Source organism: Schistocerca serialis, chromosome 1, assembly GCF_023864345.2.
Source record: "Schistocerca serialis cubense isolate TAMUIC-IGC-003099 chromosome 1, iqSchSeri2.2, whole genome shotgun sequence".
Taxonomy (NCBI): Eukaryota; Metazoa; Arthropoda; class Insecta; order Orthoptera; family Acrididae; genus Schistocerca; species Schistocerca serialis.
Genome location: NC_064638.1, coordinates 438,050,763 through 438,069,413, shown reverse-complemented (window position 1 = coordinate 438,069,413; position 18,651 = coordinate 438,050,763). Strand labels below are relative to the sequence as shown.

The 18,651-nt window shown below is 43.6% G+C and overlaps 1 protein-coding gene across 1 annotated transcript in view; it reads left to right on the top strand.

The window, feature by feature from the left end:
• Nucleotides 1–1,148: 1,148 nt before the first annotated feature.
• LOC126472665 (phospholipid hydroperoxide glutathione peroxidase-like) overlaps nucleotides 1,149–18,651 on the top strand; it is a 40,900-nt gene continuing 23,397 nt past the window's right edge. Inside the window, exons 1-2 of the mRNA XM_050099950.1 lie at nucleotides 1,149–1,256; nucleotides 11,205–11,388. Of these exons, the coding sequence (XP_049955907.1) occupies nucleotides 11,230–11,388 (159 nt within the window). The 5' untranslated portion in view covers nucleotides 1,149–1,256; nucleotides 11,205–11,229. The remainder of the gene's footprint in view (nucleotides 1,257–11,204; nucleotides 11,389–18,651) is intronic.

The following is an 18,651-nucleotide window of genomic DNA, read 5'->3' as shown; positions in this document are numbered from 1 at the left end:
CCAGCACGGCGTTCCGTATTACCTCCTGAACCCACCGATTCCATACTCTGCTAACAGTCATTGGATCTCAACCAATGCGAGCAGCAATGTCGCGATACGATAAACCGCAATCGCGATAGGCTACAATCCGACCTTTATCAAAGTCGGAAACGTGATGGTACGCATTTCTCCTCCTTACACGAGGCATCACAGCAACGTTTCACCAGGCAACGCCGGTCACCTGCTGTTTGTGTATGAGAAATCGGTTGGAAACTTTTCCTCATGTCAGCACGTTGTAGGTGTCGCCAACGGTGCCACCCTTGTGTGAATGCTCTGGAAAGCTAATCATTTGCATATCACAGCATCTTCTTCCTGTCGGTTAAATTTCGCGTCTGTAGCACGTCATTTTCGTGTTTTAGCAATTTTAATGACCAGTAGTGTACAACCATCGTCATCGACCTGCTCCTCCACTATAAGCAGTGGACAAGGCTGTAAGAGATGCTCACATCCTTCCGAATTTTGCGTTTTATATACAGCAATAAGGGGACTACACGCTAATCACGAAAAAATACTCCCTCACCGTAATATTAGCTCCTCTGTGTTTCACTTTGGTGTTACAGTTGATGGCAGGCAACGTCCTCGAGGAATCCACTAATCGAAACACTTCCGTCGGACTGCCACAGGATGTACCTCCACTAATTCTTCCATCGCTCCAAATCACTCGTTTACGTGCGTCCCCTGTCCAGTGGCGTCGCTCTTTACAGCACCTCAAACGTCACGTATCACCGACTGCAGAAATGTGTGGCTTATGAGGAGCTGCCCGACCATTGCACCCCGGTCTGTACACAGTCGTTGCGCTAGCTGGACTTCTGGGAGCACTTTGCAAGTCACGAGTGACTCCTTCCACCGATTTCACGCGATTTTTTACAAACAAACCAAAGCAATTCTTGACAGTCTCTGTCTGTTAGTAGCAAAAATGTGGAGAGGCCAACACTGTCAAAATCATAACAAGCTACGTAGCGGAATATGCTATGAAAGAGAAAAACGGGAGAAGTAGAAATGACAGAGCGTTGCCAGTTGTTACGTAACGTGGACTTTGATCTCCCCCCCCCCCCTCCACCCCCTCCAGCGTCAACCGGTCCTGCGTGTCAGCCTGACTATCGCATCCTGTTGGCTCACGTGAGACGGCAGCGTTTTTATCTGCCGTCTCGCTGCGTCCAAGCTGTCAGTGGGTAACGCACGCCCGGAGCAGTCGCATCGAATATCATCATTTCCAGGTTAGTGCGTATTTCCGAGTTAAATGATCTATTTCGTGCGTAGAGGCGTCGCAAAAATATGCTGGAGCAGGCCGTTTCGTAAATGTAGCGCCGCTGTGTACTATCTTTCATGCAGGTTCTATTTATACTAGTCCGATTACCAACAAATTGTGTGTGGCATATGAAAACAGCGTCATACTTCTTCACGGGTTCTACTTCCACTAATTCTTCATGGCGAGCGTGTGTTCATTTGAAAATTAAAATTTTACGGTGTTGAAGGTACCTGAATATGGCCACCAGACCTCCTCCGTGGGCCCACGAAACGACGATTTCCTGTGTATTGTTGATAACTTTCTTATTGTTAATGAAACAATCACCGGAATAATTTTCTGCCAAGTCATCAGGACAGGGATTAGGTACCTTCTAACGCAGAGAACCAGAGAGATCTTGTGTCAGAAGCAGTGTATTACACTTTCTCACCAACATAAAAGTAATTACAAATATTTCGTTTCTCACACTTTCGTATACAAGTAGTGCTGCACACTTAAACCGCATTGTTTTAGTTTGCACGGTTTACAGCAGTAGTTCATTGTTTTCAAGAGGAGATGGTCGTTGTCCGCATCCTTAGTCAAGAAACTTTTAATTTTTCTTCGCGTCGAATTCTCTTCGAGAGAACGACTTACCTGTTCTCTAAGCGGCAGGTGTGAAAAAACTCTGAATATGAGGATTTAATTCGCTACTTGTCAGAGATGGCAAAGGATCTAGAATCTAAACTGAACGGATTAGACAGTGTCTTGAAAACAGGTTATACGATGAAACTTACCACAAGTAAACCAAGGGTAAAGGAATGTAGTCAAATTAAATCAAGCGATGCTGATAGAATTTGATTAGGAAAGGACACACTAAACGTGTTAGACGAGATTTCCTGTTTGGGCAGCAAAGTAACTGACGATGACCGAAGTAGAGAGGATATAAAATGGAGCATGGAAATTGCAAGAAAAAATTTCTGAAAAAAGAAATTTGTTTATACCGAATATAAATTTGAGTACTAGGAAGTCTTTTCCGGAGGTATTTGTATGGCGTGTAGCCTTGTGTGGAAGTGAAATGTCAGACAAAAAGACCATAGAAACTTTCGAAATGTGCTATAGAAGAATCACGAAGATCAGGTGGGTAGATCGAGTAACTAATGAAGAGTTATTGAGTACAATAGAGGAATAAAAGAAATCTGTCGCACAGCTTGACCAAAAGAAGAAGTCGGTTGATAGCACACAACCTAAGGAATCAATATCTCTTCAATATGGTATTGGTTTGGAAGGTGGGTAGTAAAATATGGATAGGGAGGCCAAGGCTTGAGCACCAATCTCATACCTGTTTCATACCGCGCCTGTGTTATGGGTTATGTGCTGCCTCAGTACTCACGGCTTGCAGGTAATTACTATTATTTAGTTTTCCAATTTACGTTACTGCGGTCGGGCGGCATGGGGAAACCGTTGTTAAGAAGTTTATGTAAGTCATCCCTCGCAGTATGTGGTGTCTCTTTCCGTCTTTACCACATTTTACATATCTCATGATTCTGATAATATCCGGTGTCCGGTCGTGATGTCGGTTTTTCGGATTTTTCTAGTTCCTTCATTTTATTATTTTGAGACGGAACCTTTGTTCCATGACAATAGGGTGAGGATGACCTCAGATGGTTAAGTGATTTCGTTTATAAGCAATAATATTTCGCAACAGTGAAAGCCACACAACACTTAAATAACTGCAATTGAGGAAAAAATATCGCAATACGAAAAGCAGCTGTGTGACATAAACGAAAGTTGTCTTTTTAATGTATTTGATTTCATTTTAGAAATTTTAGCTGTATAGTTCATTAACTGAAATTTTTTAAACTTGAGGATCCCCTCCCACAGTCTTGTAGCATGATATTTTCATTATTTCAGTTTACACCAGATGATGGAATTTTAGGTGTTCAGAAATTGGTCGTGGTCGTGTGCGAAAAAGAAAGGATTGTTGATTCAGTAACTGTTGCACGGTTTCTCCATTAACAAAAAAATAAAAAAAAATTACTGTAAGCAGGTTCAAACGGCTGTAGGTAGGAACAGTTATGGAGAGATGAATAGCCTTGCTCAAGATAGACTAGCGTGAACTGCTTCATCAAAACAGTGTTATCACTGAAGACGACGATGAAGACGACAACAACAAGAACAACAAAAACAACACAACAGCTCTCTCTACTGTCACTTCCAAAGACCGTCGCAATTTCTAGTCTAGAAGATATATCTAAAATGTTGCTGACATGGTTCTAGGAAATAATCGCGTGAGGAAATTTCAATATGAGTGAAAATGAAATTAAGCTGATGAAGGCTTAAAATGGCGAGAGTCAGTAGGGACCGTCAGAGGACGAACGAAGATTTTCTTGCTAGTAACACTGAGATTCAGCGTTCAGTTCCCGGTGAGCGTCTCAAATTATCAGGGTCCATGCCACCTTATGAGACAAAATGAGAAGCTACGTGATTAAATGGGCAACTAAACCTACTACAGCCAACCTGCGGAGTTGACGCCTAATCGTAACGCTTATACCCGTGTGAAAATCACACATTTAATTAACTGCACTGAAGAAAAAAAATTGCAACAGTGAAAGCCACACAACACTTAAATAACTGCAACTGAGGAAAAAAAATCGCAATACGAAAAGCAGCTATGTGACATAAACGAAAGTTGGTAGATGTGTTTCTACATCCGAAAGACGACGTTTATTCAGATTTCGCACAATGCGCGTAAGAGTGGCACTACTAGCACCACCATTAGGATGCAAATTAGGTTTGCTTTAAACAAATGCTGCAACGGTCGTGAGCGATAGTTACCTTTGAGACTGGATGTGATGAGTTGACGTTAGTTGAGAATGTCTTGAAATGGACAAAGGCGCCACTATCAACAGCTCACTGAGTTTGAACGAGGTCTTATAATAGAGCTACGAGAAGCTGAATGCAGAAAGACTTGAGAGGAATGTAGTCACCCTACACGATAGTTGACAGCGCTTCTCACGAGAATGTAGGGTCGCAAGAAGACCGGCCACGTGGTCTAACGAGATGGAAAACCATCCTACCTGGTGTATGATTCTAGCGTATCATACTGCATCTGCAGCAGCAATCTGAGCAGCAGTTGGCACCACAGACAAAACGAACTGCTACAAATCGGTTACATCAAGGACAGCTCCAAACCAGACACCCTGTAGTGTGCATTCCACTGACTCCAAACTAGCGTCATTTGCGGCTTCATTGGTGTCAAGCAGAAGCTCATTAGAGGGCAGGTGGAGGTGTGTTGTTCTTTCTAATGAAAGCTGGTTCTGCCTCGGTGCCAGTGATGGCCGTGTGTTTTATTAGGAGGAGAAGGCCAGTTGACGGCCTGCAACCGACCTATCTGCATGTTGGACACACTGGACTTTCATCTGGAGTTATGCTCTGGGATGCGATTTCGTATTACAGCAGGAGCACTCTTGTGGTTATGCCAAGCATCTCGACTTCAAAACTGGAAACTGGTCTGGTGATTTGGCCTGTTGTGCTTTCGTTCATGAACAGCATTGTGGGGAATTTTTTCAACAGGACATCGCTCGCTGACGTACAGCTGTTGTAACTCAACGTGCTCTACAGAGTGCCAACATGTTGCCTTGGCCTGATCGATCACCTGATCTGTCTCCAATCAAGCACATATGCGACATCATCGGACGACTACTCGAGCGTCATCCACAAACAGCGTTAACCATAACTGTACTGACCAACCTAGTGTAACAGACATTTGTGCACGTCTGCATGATTGCATTCAACATTCTGACGATTACAACGGTTATTAATGTACCAGCATTCCACATTTGTAATGGCTTGCCTAACGCTTACATTAACCCGTGATCTTGCAGTGTTAATCACTTAAATAGGAGTATGTTTCGTAGAGAAATGTATTCCCGAAATTTCATTACTTTGCATTGATTATTTTTTGGTGTTGCGATTTTTTTTTTCCTTCTGTGTATGACCCACTCCGCTGTGCCTGTTGAATGTCATATGTTGAGCTGTTGTGAAGTAAGGGGAGTCAACAGTTTGTCTAAGAATTTCGCTCACTAGACTCATGGTAAAAAAGGGGCTTAACCTTGCTTGCAGACACTGATATCATCACTATTTTGGCCAATTGGTGGGGGAGGGAGGGAGTTAACTATTGACGTATTTATGAGGAAAATCTGTTGTGGATGTGTCACATACACTTCGAAGATGACGACGACGGCTGTGACGATGATACGTATGAAAGCGAACCGGAGTGTAATGTAGAGTAGCTCACTGCCCATATAACAGTTGGGCGGGGCAAACTCGTATCACCATCCAGCGTTGTCTTTGAACCAGTGGTCGACTACCTCGTATGCTATAAGACGACTCTGCATCGAAGTTTAACTTTGTTTTCAGCTGAAAAATACTCTTACATCGCGATTTATTTCAGTTGCAGTTACAAAATAGTTCAAGAGATCATAAATTGTTTCGCCCGATTGGGGCCATTGTATCTACGCTTACGGCCCTTTTAAAATTACTGTAGGATAGACAGCTAAGAAGGAGGCAGTGGGTTGAGGCTCACAAGGAAGCAGGGTAAGCATTCAGCCAATTCCACGAGACCTGTAGCTACACAAACCACCTGAGGTTGCCAGATCTTCACCCGACTCTCTACGAGACTTGCTGCTTGCACAATGTTTCAGGCACCTTGCCGTCCTGTGGAAGCATTCGTTCCTCGCTGAGCTTTAGTTTGTTTTCTTCGTTACAGTTTTCTGTTGTTTATTGTGTTATACTGAACGATGTCAGACGCAAGTTCGTCGAATATTGTTTCCTGCACATGTTCTACTTCTCTCTCTTTTGCCTACGCGTTTGATATACAAGATCAGTCGAGGGAAATGGTTTGCGCCTTAAATGCCTACATATACAGCAAGTGTTCTTGATAGTGTGACAGCCATTCTGCTGTTGTTGAGAAGACGCCTACATGACAAAGCGAAAGGAGAAGATGATTGGCTTTAACGACAAAACGTCAAAGTAAGAGCTGAATTAAATGATGGAGATTATGGATGTAATATCGATCCATCATGACAGTTCTCCATATATGAAATCGATGAGCTGTATAAACATATGAGCGTGCAGTTATTAGGCTGTCGCCCTTTCAACCCAATAGGAATGTTCTTGACCAAATTAGAGATTACGTTACCAGTACTAATCAAAGGAAGGGTGTCTACTGACGAGGCACTAAGCGAAGAAGCTGTTGGAGAAATCACCCCTGAAGATTACAAGAAAGCCACCAGAAACATGCAGCGCACCATTGTAAAAGCAGTCCAGACAAAGATATTAAAAATATTCGTTACAGGAAATGACGCGTCATAAAATAACGACAGTGGCAGTATCAATTCAAGAATCTGAATAGCGATAAGAGTAATTTCATTCGAGTTTCTCTATTGCTCGCACAAGGAAGACGCACAGAGGGTTCAGCTGAATGTGTAGTGTGTGCAGTCTAAGTATCTGCAGAGCGAAATTATATTTTCTCTAGTTTTGATTATTAATAAGGAGGCTTTTATCAGCAACTGAGTCCGAATGAAGTTTTTCCCAGGAACTCAGTCTTAATCACACAAAATAAATCCACTTCGCTGTGTGCGTTGTAATTGTTGCGATAATGAGATAGTGCGTTCTGTTATCACTATTCCTCTTTCTTACAAAACAAAAAGATAATTTTCCTCACTATAATTAACAGGTATGATTTCTTGTAATGTTGAAGAGCAGTAGAAAGTTTCATCAGAAAATGTAATATCAAGTTTTTTCAGCTCAACAAAACAGGTGACCGCCAAGGTTTTAAGATGCGAGCACAACGTCATGCGTCACATTTAACTCAAATTATCTCCCACAGATTTCCGGTTTGGTGCAGATGAAAAACCTGATGAAGTTTTGATATAATCTGTTCACCTATGTCTAAAAATAAATAATTTTCCCCTACATAGAGAATTCTGAAACTTTCCATATATCGATTTACAAATTTGTTGCCACATAAATTTAAAATGAAAACATAAGACATCTCTTTTATAGGACACTTACGAAATACAATTTCGGACAGTAGGTTTCACCGAGTTGAAGCAGATGTGAGATTACGCATGCGGGGCATGCCAACTCTGCTGTACGCCTCCATGTGTTCTGCCTGAGTGTCAATCCAAAAGGAATTTTGAACAGAGTTATACATCTACATAACTAATCCACAATTAACCATACAGAAAAAGGCAGATGGTACCTTATACAATTGCTAGTCATTCCCATTCCTGTTCCTCTCCCAAATAGAGCTAGGGAGAAACGACCGCCTACATGCTTCTGTACGAGCCCTGATTTCTCATGTCTTCGCGGCCCTTAGGTGACTTCTATGTTGATGGCAGCAGGATCGTTCTGCAGTCTGTCTCAAATGCTGGTTCCCTGAACTTCCTCTACAGGGGTTCCCAGGAGGAGGAGGAGATTACTGTTTAACTTCCCGTCGACAACAAGGTCATTAGAAACGGAGCACAAGCTCGGATTAGGGAAGGATGGGGAAGGAAATCGGGACGGCCGTGCCCTTTCTAAGGAACCATCGCAGCATTTGCTTGAAGCGATTTAGGGCAATCACGGAAAACCTAAATCAGGATGGTCGGACGCGGGATTGAACCGTCATCCTCCAGAATGCGAGTCCAGTGTGCTAACCACTGCGCCACCTCGCTCGGTAGGGGTTCCCAATACGGTTCATAGTGCTTCTTCTTCTTGGGCCTATGTTCCTCATCGGAGAACGGTCGGCGTTATTACTAACGGATTTGTCACTGTTTTAAGTGATGGCCGGATGGCCTTCCTGCCACCATTCCTTTACCTTCCGGGATGGAATAGGTGTACCCCAACTGTCTGCGTGTAGTGCAATTTGTGTGAAATGCGAAATGTGTATCTGAGGAGTGGCCTGGGTATCAGCCCAGTATTCACCTTCAGGAATGGAGGAAACAGCCTAATAATCAAAACCAGACTGGCCGGCACATCGATCCCCATCGTCAATCCACCGGGTGGGTTCTATATGAACTCCTCCGTCCTGAAAGCGGCGCTTTAACACGCACGGGTATCCAGGCGGGTTGTTTCAGTTCCATGTGCGTTTCTGTAGCATTCGGGTGTTGATCGAACCTACGACTAACAGATCTGAATTGCTACGATGTCCTCTCCTTTAAGCAGACCTGTTCTGGATCCCAAACACCCTAATGGTACTCAAGGATCTAGTAAAATAAGTCATAAAAATATAAAAAACCCTAGATATTCGAAACATAATTAAATACACACAACTAAAGTATCAAATACATTCCTTTAAGAGAAATGATTCTTTTCACAGGTTAAGCGAAATGTCTCACCACTAACAAGTAGGGAACCTTGCTATTTTAGTTTATTTTTAATTTTTATGTTTTATTTTTATGGATCGGAAGATGGCCCTAGCGCACAAAACTCATTTCGCAACTATGACCGACATATCTGAATAAAAATCCTTTCGGCTGTTAGGCCGCGACATTATAAAACACTAACGAAACTACGCAACCGACGTTTGGACCGTCTTTGTAGCCGTCCTATTCAGAGCAGTTAAACTGCTGCTCTCTATGTATGATTCACCCTGTATATAAACCGTCTTATTTTGTGTGACAGGTGACTGCCGACGTCATATTCTGCTATGCCGTCGGACAGTTTGAAGTAAGGATGCCTACGGAGGGGTATTCGCCTGTGCTATTCTAGCGGATGACTGCCAGACAACAACGTATCAGCAGTTTATACCAGAAGGATTTTATTCAAATTGACATTGGCCGTGGAAGCCTACGAACTTGTACATGACTAACATATATGTTACGTTTAGACTCTTTAACAGCTGATGCACTCGTCAGAGGCCATACACTGATCAGCCAATTGTTATGATCACCCACTAAACACCCGGTATGTCCACCTTTGGAACGGATAACAGTGGCAGCGCGCCGTGACATGGAAGCAGTTCAAATGGTTCAAATGGCTGTGAGCACTATGGGACTTAACATCTATGGTCATCAGTCCCCTAGAACTTAGAACTACTTAAAAGTGACTAACCTAAGGACATCACACAACACCCAGTCATCACGAAGGTAGAGGAAATCCCTGACCCCGCCGGGAATCGAACCCGGGAACCCGGGCGCGGGAAGTGAGAACGAAGGAGTAAGGCCTTGGTAGGTTGCTGGAGGAAGATGGCACCACATCCCCACACGCAACTCACCTCATTCCCTTAAAATCTGGGGAGGGAGCGATGAGCTCTGACTCCAAGTTCAGTCACATCCCAGATGTGTTCGATCGGGTTCAGATCTGGCGAGCCAGCACATCAATTGGGACTCGCCACTGTATTCCTCGAACCACTCCATAACACTCCTAGCCTAGTGACTGGCGCATTATCTTGTTGAAAAATGCCGCTGCCGTCGGGAAACATCATCGTCATGGAGGGTGCACGTGGCCTGCAACTAGTGTACGGTACTCCTTCGACCGTGATGGTGCCTTGCACGAGCTCCGCTACACCCATGGATACCCACTTGAATGTTCCCTAGAGCATAATGAAGCCGCCGCCATCTTCTTTCTGTCCCACAGTAAAAGGTGTAAAGTAGCTGTTCCCCTGTAAGACGACGAATTTGTGCCCTTCCATTGGCATGGTGAAGAAGGTATCGGGATTCGTCAGACCATGCAACGCTCTGCAACTGCGCCAACGTCTAGTGCCGCTGGTCATGTGCTCATTTCAGTCTTAATTAGCGCCGTCGTGATGTTGACATTGGCACATGCGTGGGTCGTCGGCTTTGGAGGCCCATCGTTAGGAGTGTTGGGTGCACTGTGTTTTCAGACGCTCTTGCGTTCTGCCCAGCGTTAAAGTCTGATGTTAGTTTTTCCACAGTTCGTGCGCCTGGCCTGTCTTACAAGTCTGCCCAGCCTACGACGTCCGACATGTGTAATTGGTGGGTGGCCACCCAACCTCACGATGTCTAGACATCGGCACATGTTAGGGACACTCACCACAGCTCTCCTCGAACACTCGACAATTTGTGCAGTTTGCAAAATGCTCGTGCCGAGCCTCCGGGCCATCACAATCTGTCCTAGGTCAATCGCAGTCATATCGCACGCATTCCCCATTCTACGCATGGTCAGCACTGATACTGCATACACCGTGCGTGAGTCTGACCAGCAGTCATTCCTCGCCAGGTGACGCTGCTGTCGCCTGGACGGGTTTATATCGACAGCAGATCGGTGGTCATACTATTCTGGCTAATCAGTGTATGTCTGCCCTTATAAAACTCCACAGATATGTTCTGACCTAGTGCAGTAAAAACTGATTGATCAATGGAAACATATCACCTTGTCGTCAGAATGAAGTTTCTTGTTACAGCAGGTCTATAGACGTGTTCGGGTACGTCGGCGCAGGGCAAACAGCTGCTCGAAACATGCAGCGCGCCACGAACGCAGGCCGATGGATGCCACATTATGCTTTTTTGCAATACTTACTTGGGCACCATGACAGCTGTAACTACGTGAACATTATTGCTGATCGGGCCTTCCCCGACTATACACAGGATGCCAACTCCGAGCTCACAAACTAGTGGTCCATGATTTGCGGGAATTGCGTGGCATCCGTTGCCACATACCTCCGGAAACATACCAAGGACTTGCCGAATCGAACCCACAAAGAATCGCTGGTGTGTGGCGTTTCGAAGAAGGACCGACACACCTTTAACCATGTGCTCATAATGTTTTGTAAGATCGGTGGAGGCTGCTACCACTGTGGAGGTTAATCATTTTCTTAAGTGTAAATCGAAAGGTACTTGTAATTTACAAAGCTGTTGCTTGTCGTAAAAGTTAATAGTGCACAGATGCACAACTTGTACTTATGACAGTTCAATAATGACATAATTATTTTCAGATAAGTACCTGAGTGATCCGTCGATATGTCTGGGAATGCGGACTGGAAATCAGCCTCCACCATCTACGACTTCACGGCGAGAGACATCAAGGGCGAGGAGGTGTCCCTGGAGAAGTACCGAGGACACGTCTGCATCATCGTCAATGTCGCCTCCAAGTGCGGCCTCACTGCCACCAACTACAAAGTATGTCACATCCCGCCCTGTTAAGCGCGGTTGGTTGCTGACTCTGATTTTGATATTTCGGTGGATCGTTAAATCGTGCCACAAGACTACTGATTCCAGTCCCAAATATTTTTCTTGCCATTGAATTCAACTACAGACATTTTTAGATCTTGATGTTAGCACCAACGCAAGTTCGTCAGATGCCATCATTCTCAGATTGGTTGAAGTAAAAGTTGTATATATATATATATATATATATATATATATATATATATATATATATATATATATATGGTACAAAAAGGTACGGCCAAACTTTCAGGAAACATTCCTCACACACAAATAAAGAAAAGATTTCCATGTTAGAGCTCATTTCAGTTTCTTCCACCTACGTTCTATGGAGCACGTTATCATGATTTCATACGGGATACTCTACCTGTGCTGCTAGAACATGTTCCTTTACAAGTACGACACAACATGTGGTTCATGCACGATGGAGCTCCTGCACATTTCAGTCGAAGTGTTCGTACGCTTCTCAACAACAGATTCGGTGACCGATGGATTGGTAGAGGCGGACCAATTCCATGGCCTCCACGCTCTCCTGACCTCAACCCCCTTGACTTTCATTTATGGGGGCATTTGAAAACTCTTGTCTACGCAACCCCGGTACCAAATGTAGAGACTCTTCGTGCTCGTATTGTGGACGGCTGTGATACAATACGCCATTCTCCAGGGCTGCATCAGCGCATCAGGGATTCCATGCGACGGAGGGTGGATGCATGTATCCTCGGTAACGGAGGACAATTTGAACATTTCCTGTAAGAAAGTGTTTGAAGTCACGCTGGTACGTTCTGTTGCTGTGTGTTTCCATTCCATGATTAATGTGATTTGAAGAGACGTAATAAAATGAGCTCTAACATGGAAAGTAAGCGTTTCCGGACACATGTCCACATAACATATTTTCTTTCTTTGTGTGTGAGGAATGTTTCCTGAAAGTTTGGCCGTATCTTTTTGTAACACCCTATATATATATATATATATATATATATATATATATATATATATATATATATGTGTGTGTGTGTGTGTGTGTGTGTGTGTATGTGTGTGTGCTTATGTTTGTGTGTGTGTTTTTGTGCTTGAGTGAGTGAGAGAGGGAGAGAGAGAGAGAGAGAGAGAGAGAGAGAGAGAGAGATAGAGCGAGATCGAATGTGTGTGACAGCTGTAGAAAATACGGGGGGGTTTAAGCAATAATAACAGACCAATTTTATAATTAACAGAGATATCTGTGGATGAATTAGGTGGTACTGATCACTGATACAATATTGTTTAACAACATTCACAAGACACTGAAGACCGTTTGATATTTACCTTTTATTTATTTTATATTCTTTTTATTGCACCAATTCACTGGTGTGCGAACCTGAACAATAATTTCTCCATCATGTATTATTGCTGCATTACAGCGGCACCTGCAGATGGCGAATTAAAGCTTATATACATCTGATTACGACTAATCACGAACAAAAGCCGAATATATCTGATGTACATTGATGGCGTACTAGAACTGAACAATGTGTTCATCGTGTCATTCTTCGGAGAGAGGGAGACAAAGGAAAGAAGGCACAGATGATATCATCTGTAGTCTCTGTAATCTTAGACTGAAGTTACTCATTGATATTCTCTTTAATATGTATTGAAAAATTAGCGATCTAATTCGTAGTTACCATGGAAGCTAAAAATAACGAAGGATTACGCGACTCGTATTGTAGAACTTTAGAACAACTCGTAAAGTATTTCAGTATAACATTTTGTGCCTTTCTCCTAAAAAAAGTATGAATGTACTTACACGCGTATAATGGCAACAATATCTAAGAATACTTCTGAGACAGTGGTTGATATGCTCTTCAGTACTTCCATAGGTGATCCTAATATTCTGTCATCAAAACAACCCGACTGGATGACGTGGCGAGAGTTTGGAACTCGCGCCGTGAGCGATAGCGAGGCTCGAGCTACATGGAAACAAAGGGATAACTTTGTGCAATATTAGGATTCATTCAAACGTAAATGACAAATGAAAGAGTACTATTCAACTGAAGGGAGAAGGAGCGGTATGAAAGCTCAATTTCAGGTCGACAAGAGACAAGTAAACAATGACTTGCTTATTGGCTGTATTGGTTTTCCACGGCAGCGCCATATTTAATCCTTAATATAAACAAATACCGCAACAGATCACGATGTTCGTATGGCACTGTCTATATTAGTCTATTATGCTGCGTTTCGAGCACCTGGGGCTCATCGTTAGGGAAAAAATCTGTTAAAAACTACTAAAGACTACTTACATTAACAAATTACCACAAACTGAATTCATGCGGGTCTACTGCAGTCTCCCAAACCGACGTAACTCTGTACATTCCACGGTAATTTGCAAGGCAATAACTGTAATAAGTACAGTTCAGTCACGATCCCTTTTGAATGCTCTACTTTCCAACACAGTTCATCATAGTAGGACCGCATGGTATTCTCTACCTGTTCGATATGTAGGTGCGCTCAGGAATTCTTGACATATCTTGCTTTCACTGTTTCTCGATCAGGTTTCCTTTTCACACCAGTGCAAAAACTCCCCTTAAATGTCATAACATTCTGTAGTTCTAACTGCCCAGTTTCGTGGATCGCCACTAAGCTTCACTTCTGCTACCAACACTTTCTCTCTTTCAGGTAATTCTACAGAAAATAACACTTCGCATGCTTTCATAAAATTTACAAAATGTATGTTACATTTTCTTCAGCCACTTGATTGTGGTATGGCCTTCCTAATGGCAAAACAGTGGATTTCAGTGCGTTTGTAAAGTTACTGATTTTAATTCCTTGACTCCCATGATTTTAATTTCCGTGGTTTGTTGACCTATCTGTGTCTCTAAAAGCTTTGTTTTCGCCTTGGACGTTGCCTTTCGCTGCCGATGCAGTACTGACAAATTTGTCATCGTTGCATTTTCGAAGTCTTTTTCAACCTCGCTTTAGTGTCTGTCTAAACGTGATCAATCAGATCATTTAACGTAATCTCAGACTGCTTCAGTTTTGTTCGGCCCTCGTTAGTTACAGAGCGTTGTTTGCCATTTACAATTTCGGTATTACGATGTACTTCCTCATTGGCATTTTGATAGAATGCTTCTTGATACTGCGAAAGCGACTCAAGTTTATCTTTGACTTTATTATGCCCCTTTAAATTAATCTGTTCTTTCGTGAATTTCTTCTACGCTGTCTTTCATTGTCTTTTGCATGTTACTGTTCACCGAATTGATTTTGTCGCCCAATGATCTATTCAGCGAACATTCTATTGAATCGATTTTTCACTTATCTAATTATTTCGTTGAGTGACCTGTGCTATCAATGCCTGCATCATGTTCATGAACGCACTTAACGACAACTTTAATTCATTTCTGAATCAATGTTTACCTCAGCTCTGTCAGAAGAGCAATTGTTTCTTCAGAATCTTCCTGTTCGGAATATGTCACTTACTCTTATGTATCCTACATTTCTCTTACCTAATAGATTACCTTCTTCACTGGTAATGTTTGCATTCTCATACGCCAAGTCAACGTTTGGCCCCTAATCTGGTAGCGACCATTCAGCAGTCATTATTTTCGTCATCCAAAATAAACCCAAAATTTTTTGCTTGATTCGCGACACTAATATGTATTTAATGCCCCGTTACCCACAGTTAGTATGTACGATGCCATCACTTTTTTTTCCAGAATGAGATTTTCACTCTGCAGCGGAGTGTGCGCTGATATGAAACTTCCTGGTAGATTTAAACTGTGTGCCCGACCGAGACTCGAACTCGGGACCTTTGCCTTTCGCGGGCAAGTGCTCTACTATCCTTTTTTTTTCATTTTGTTCGTTGTTGATCGTAGTGTTTGGTCGTTGCGGACGTCACATGACACCCGTTATAGTTCATTTCTTGGTCCTTCCACTCAGTTTTTTTATTACAGAAGCCAACCAGCTCTCTGACCGAACACGCTGAGCTACTGTGCCGGCGTAAACCATCTGAGCTACCGAAGCACGACTCACGCCCGGTCCTCACAGCTCTACTTCTGCCAGTATCTCGTCTCCTAGCTTCCAAACTTTACAGGAGCTCTTCTGCGAACCTTGCAGAACTAGCACTCCTGAAAGAAAGGATACTGCGGAGACATGGCTTAGCCACAGCCTGGGGGATGTGTCCAGAATGAGATTTTCACTCTGCAGCGGAGTGTGCGCTGATATGAAACTTCCTGGCAGATTAAAACTGTGTGCCCGACCGAGACTCGAACTCGGTACCTTTGCCTTTCGCGGGCAAGTGCTCTACCATGTCTTCGCAGTATCCTTTCTTTCAGGAGTGCTAGTTCTGCAAGGTTCGCAGAAGAGCTTCTGTAAAGTTTGGATGGTAGGAGACGAGATACTGGCAGAAGTAGAGCTGTGAGGACCGGGCGTGAGTCGTGCTTCGGTAGCTCAGATGGTAGAGCACTTGCCCGCGAAAGGCAAAGGTTCCGAGTTCGAGTCTCGGTCGGGCACACAGTTTTAATCTGCCAGGAAGTTTCACTTTTTTTTTTTACTTATGCTATCCAATCCCATTTAGAAATAACATTGACGCGGCCGTGATGCATCGGAGAGACGCGACAGCACTCACATGTATTAGCTACTTAAAATTCCATAATATAACACGTATGTTACGCTAATACAGTGTATTGAAGTCACTACACTTGTGAAATTTATATCGAAAATCAATGGGATTGGGAGGGAGACAGGAGAAACAAGTCAGTACTTGCACTATAACCTTCACTTCAATGACGAAGTAGTTGGGGGTGGGTTGAATACCATATGGAGGAGACACAGCTTTTGATAATGCTGCCCACTGCTAGACACACACCATATCGGCATACACATCACGCGCCATAAAATAGAAATAACGCAAAATGAAACACAGTAAGTTTACCTATGACTTCAATAATATACGTTTTACAAAAGGTACAGTGTATTTTGTGATGGCTGGTTATTAGTTTAATAGAGTAAACAACATTTGCAATCGTAAATAATGTATTCAATTTTAGCATTGTCCATATACAGGGTGGAGAAAAATTGTGTCACGAAATTTTAACCCTGGATAGCTGATGCCTGTAGGAACCAAAATTACTAATGTTGTTTAGGTCGACAACGCTCAATTTTTAAACTACGGAAACTTGGCGCCACGTGCTCCGATTGGCCGTGGGGTTGCCCTGTTGATGTTCGTCGGTTGACGGGCAGCGCTATGGTTGTCGGTTCATACATAAACGTTCCTCGCCACGTCTCTTCCACAACGTTATACGCACACGTGTCGACTAGGTCTTGCTTGCTGTTTGTCTCCACCTCACCTCAGAGGCATTCGCACGTAAGCTTCGCTTCGGAGCGCACACACGTCACCTGCGATTTAGCCACACAGTAAGCGTGGCGGCACAGTATTCGTTTGAAGAATGACGAGATATGGTTTTCGTTTACGGACTAGTCGACGGTAATGCGAATGACGCTCGGCTGTTGTATGAGGAACAGCACCTAGCAAGACACCACCCACACCCACAAACGTTTACAGCACATCACCGGCGACTTGGCGAAACAGGCTCGTTAGCGGGATATCATGGTGATGCTGTAAGACCTCGAACACGACGGGATGCTGCATTTGAACAGACTGTTCTCGAGCGATTCGGGGAAGCACTGAAACGTCCCCTTAGAAATACTAATGAATTACTGTGCTGGTAAACCCCTTACGTTATTCGATTTTCAAACAGCTGAGCAAAACTGAACGTACTCAGACATTTCTCTCTTTACTTATTCTGACCATCACTAAACTGACAGAAAATATTTTTAGCGCAACGCAATCTGACTTTCAATAATCCATACAAAAGAATGGCCCTAGCTAACATTAACCTATACCCTTCACAAATCACTTACCTCACAAAAATCTTCGTTACTCGAACTACTGCAATACAGCGAGCGCCACTATTGCCAGCTAAATAAAAGATTCAAACTACTGAAGGCACTAACTACTGATAGGCATAGTTAGCAAATGAAAGATTTTGATAGAGAACAAACAATGTATTTACATTAATAGTGTTCAAAAGTCATAATATATATAGCAGTTCATGACATCCAGTCTTACTAATTTACTGTCTCTGATGGACACACGTCCAGATCACCCGCTCTCAAAACTCCGCCATTTCTCTCCCCACATCCACCACTGCTGGCGGCTCACCTCCAACTGCGCAACGCTACGCGCTGTTAACAGCCAACTGCCCAACACTACAATACCATATACTCCAACAATGCAAACCAATGACAGCCTTCACACAGCACAGTCAGTGATTTTCATATAGAGCACTACGTGGCGTTACCAACATAACAACCTAAACAGCCTACTTACAGCACCTACGACAAGTACTGGAGCGGTTGGAAACGACATGGCGGTCACTCATCGGTTAGTGTGGGAGGTTTTGAGGGATGACTGCCAACGTACATTTAGTTTCCACCCTGTCCAAGACCTAAATCCTGTGGCGGACTATGAACACAAGCTAGGTTTTTGCCGGTGATTTCTGCGACGTGTTGCACGAGATTCCGACTTCCCCGTCACAGTGTTGTTTACCGACGAGTGCACTTACCATCGGGATGGCCTTTACAACATTCGAAACGTTTATTAATGGGCAAGGGGAAATCCTCACGTCACGTACGTCCACGGACACCAGGAACGACTTTCACTCAACATTTTGTCATGTATTGTGGGTGACCATCTGATTGCGCCGGTCCGTCTATCTCCTCGCCTTACTGGGGCAAATTACCTTCACTTTCTGCAAAAAACTCTACCGGACCTGCTGGAAAATATTATCCTGGACATACAGCCACGCATGTGGTTGCAGCGTGATGGGGCGCCCGCACATAACAGTCGTGCTGTACGCGGATATTTAAATGAACTTTTCGACGGCCAGGTAACTGGCAGTGGTGCTCGTAGAATATGACCCCCGCGATCACCAGACCTCACGCCACTGGAATTTTTCCCGTGGGGATTCTTCACGGTTCTAATTCACCCACTAGGACGCGATCCACCTAGACACGAAGAGGAATTAATGAATCGCATTAAGAGCTCGGCAAAACATCGTTCGACGTTACCAAGCTTGCGTCACGTCAGAGGGTGGCCGGTTCGAGCACCTGCTTTAAGTAAACAATGTCCCAGCTGCAAAAAAAAGCCCATTTTTAGGGCCGACACAATCTGTAAAAGACTTT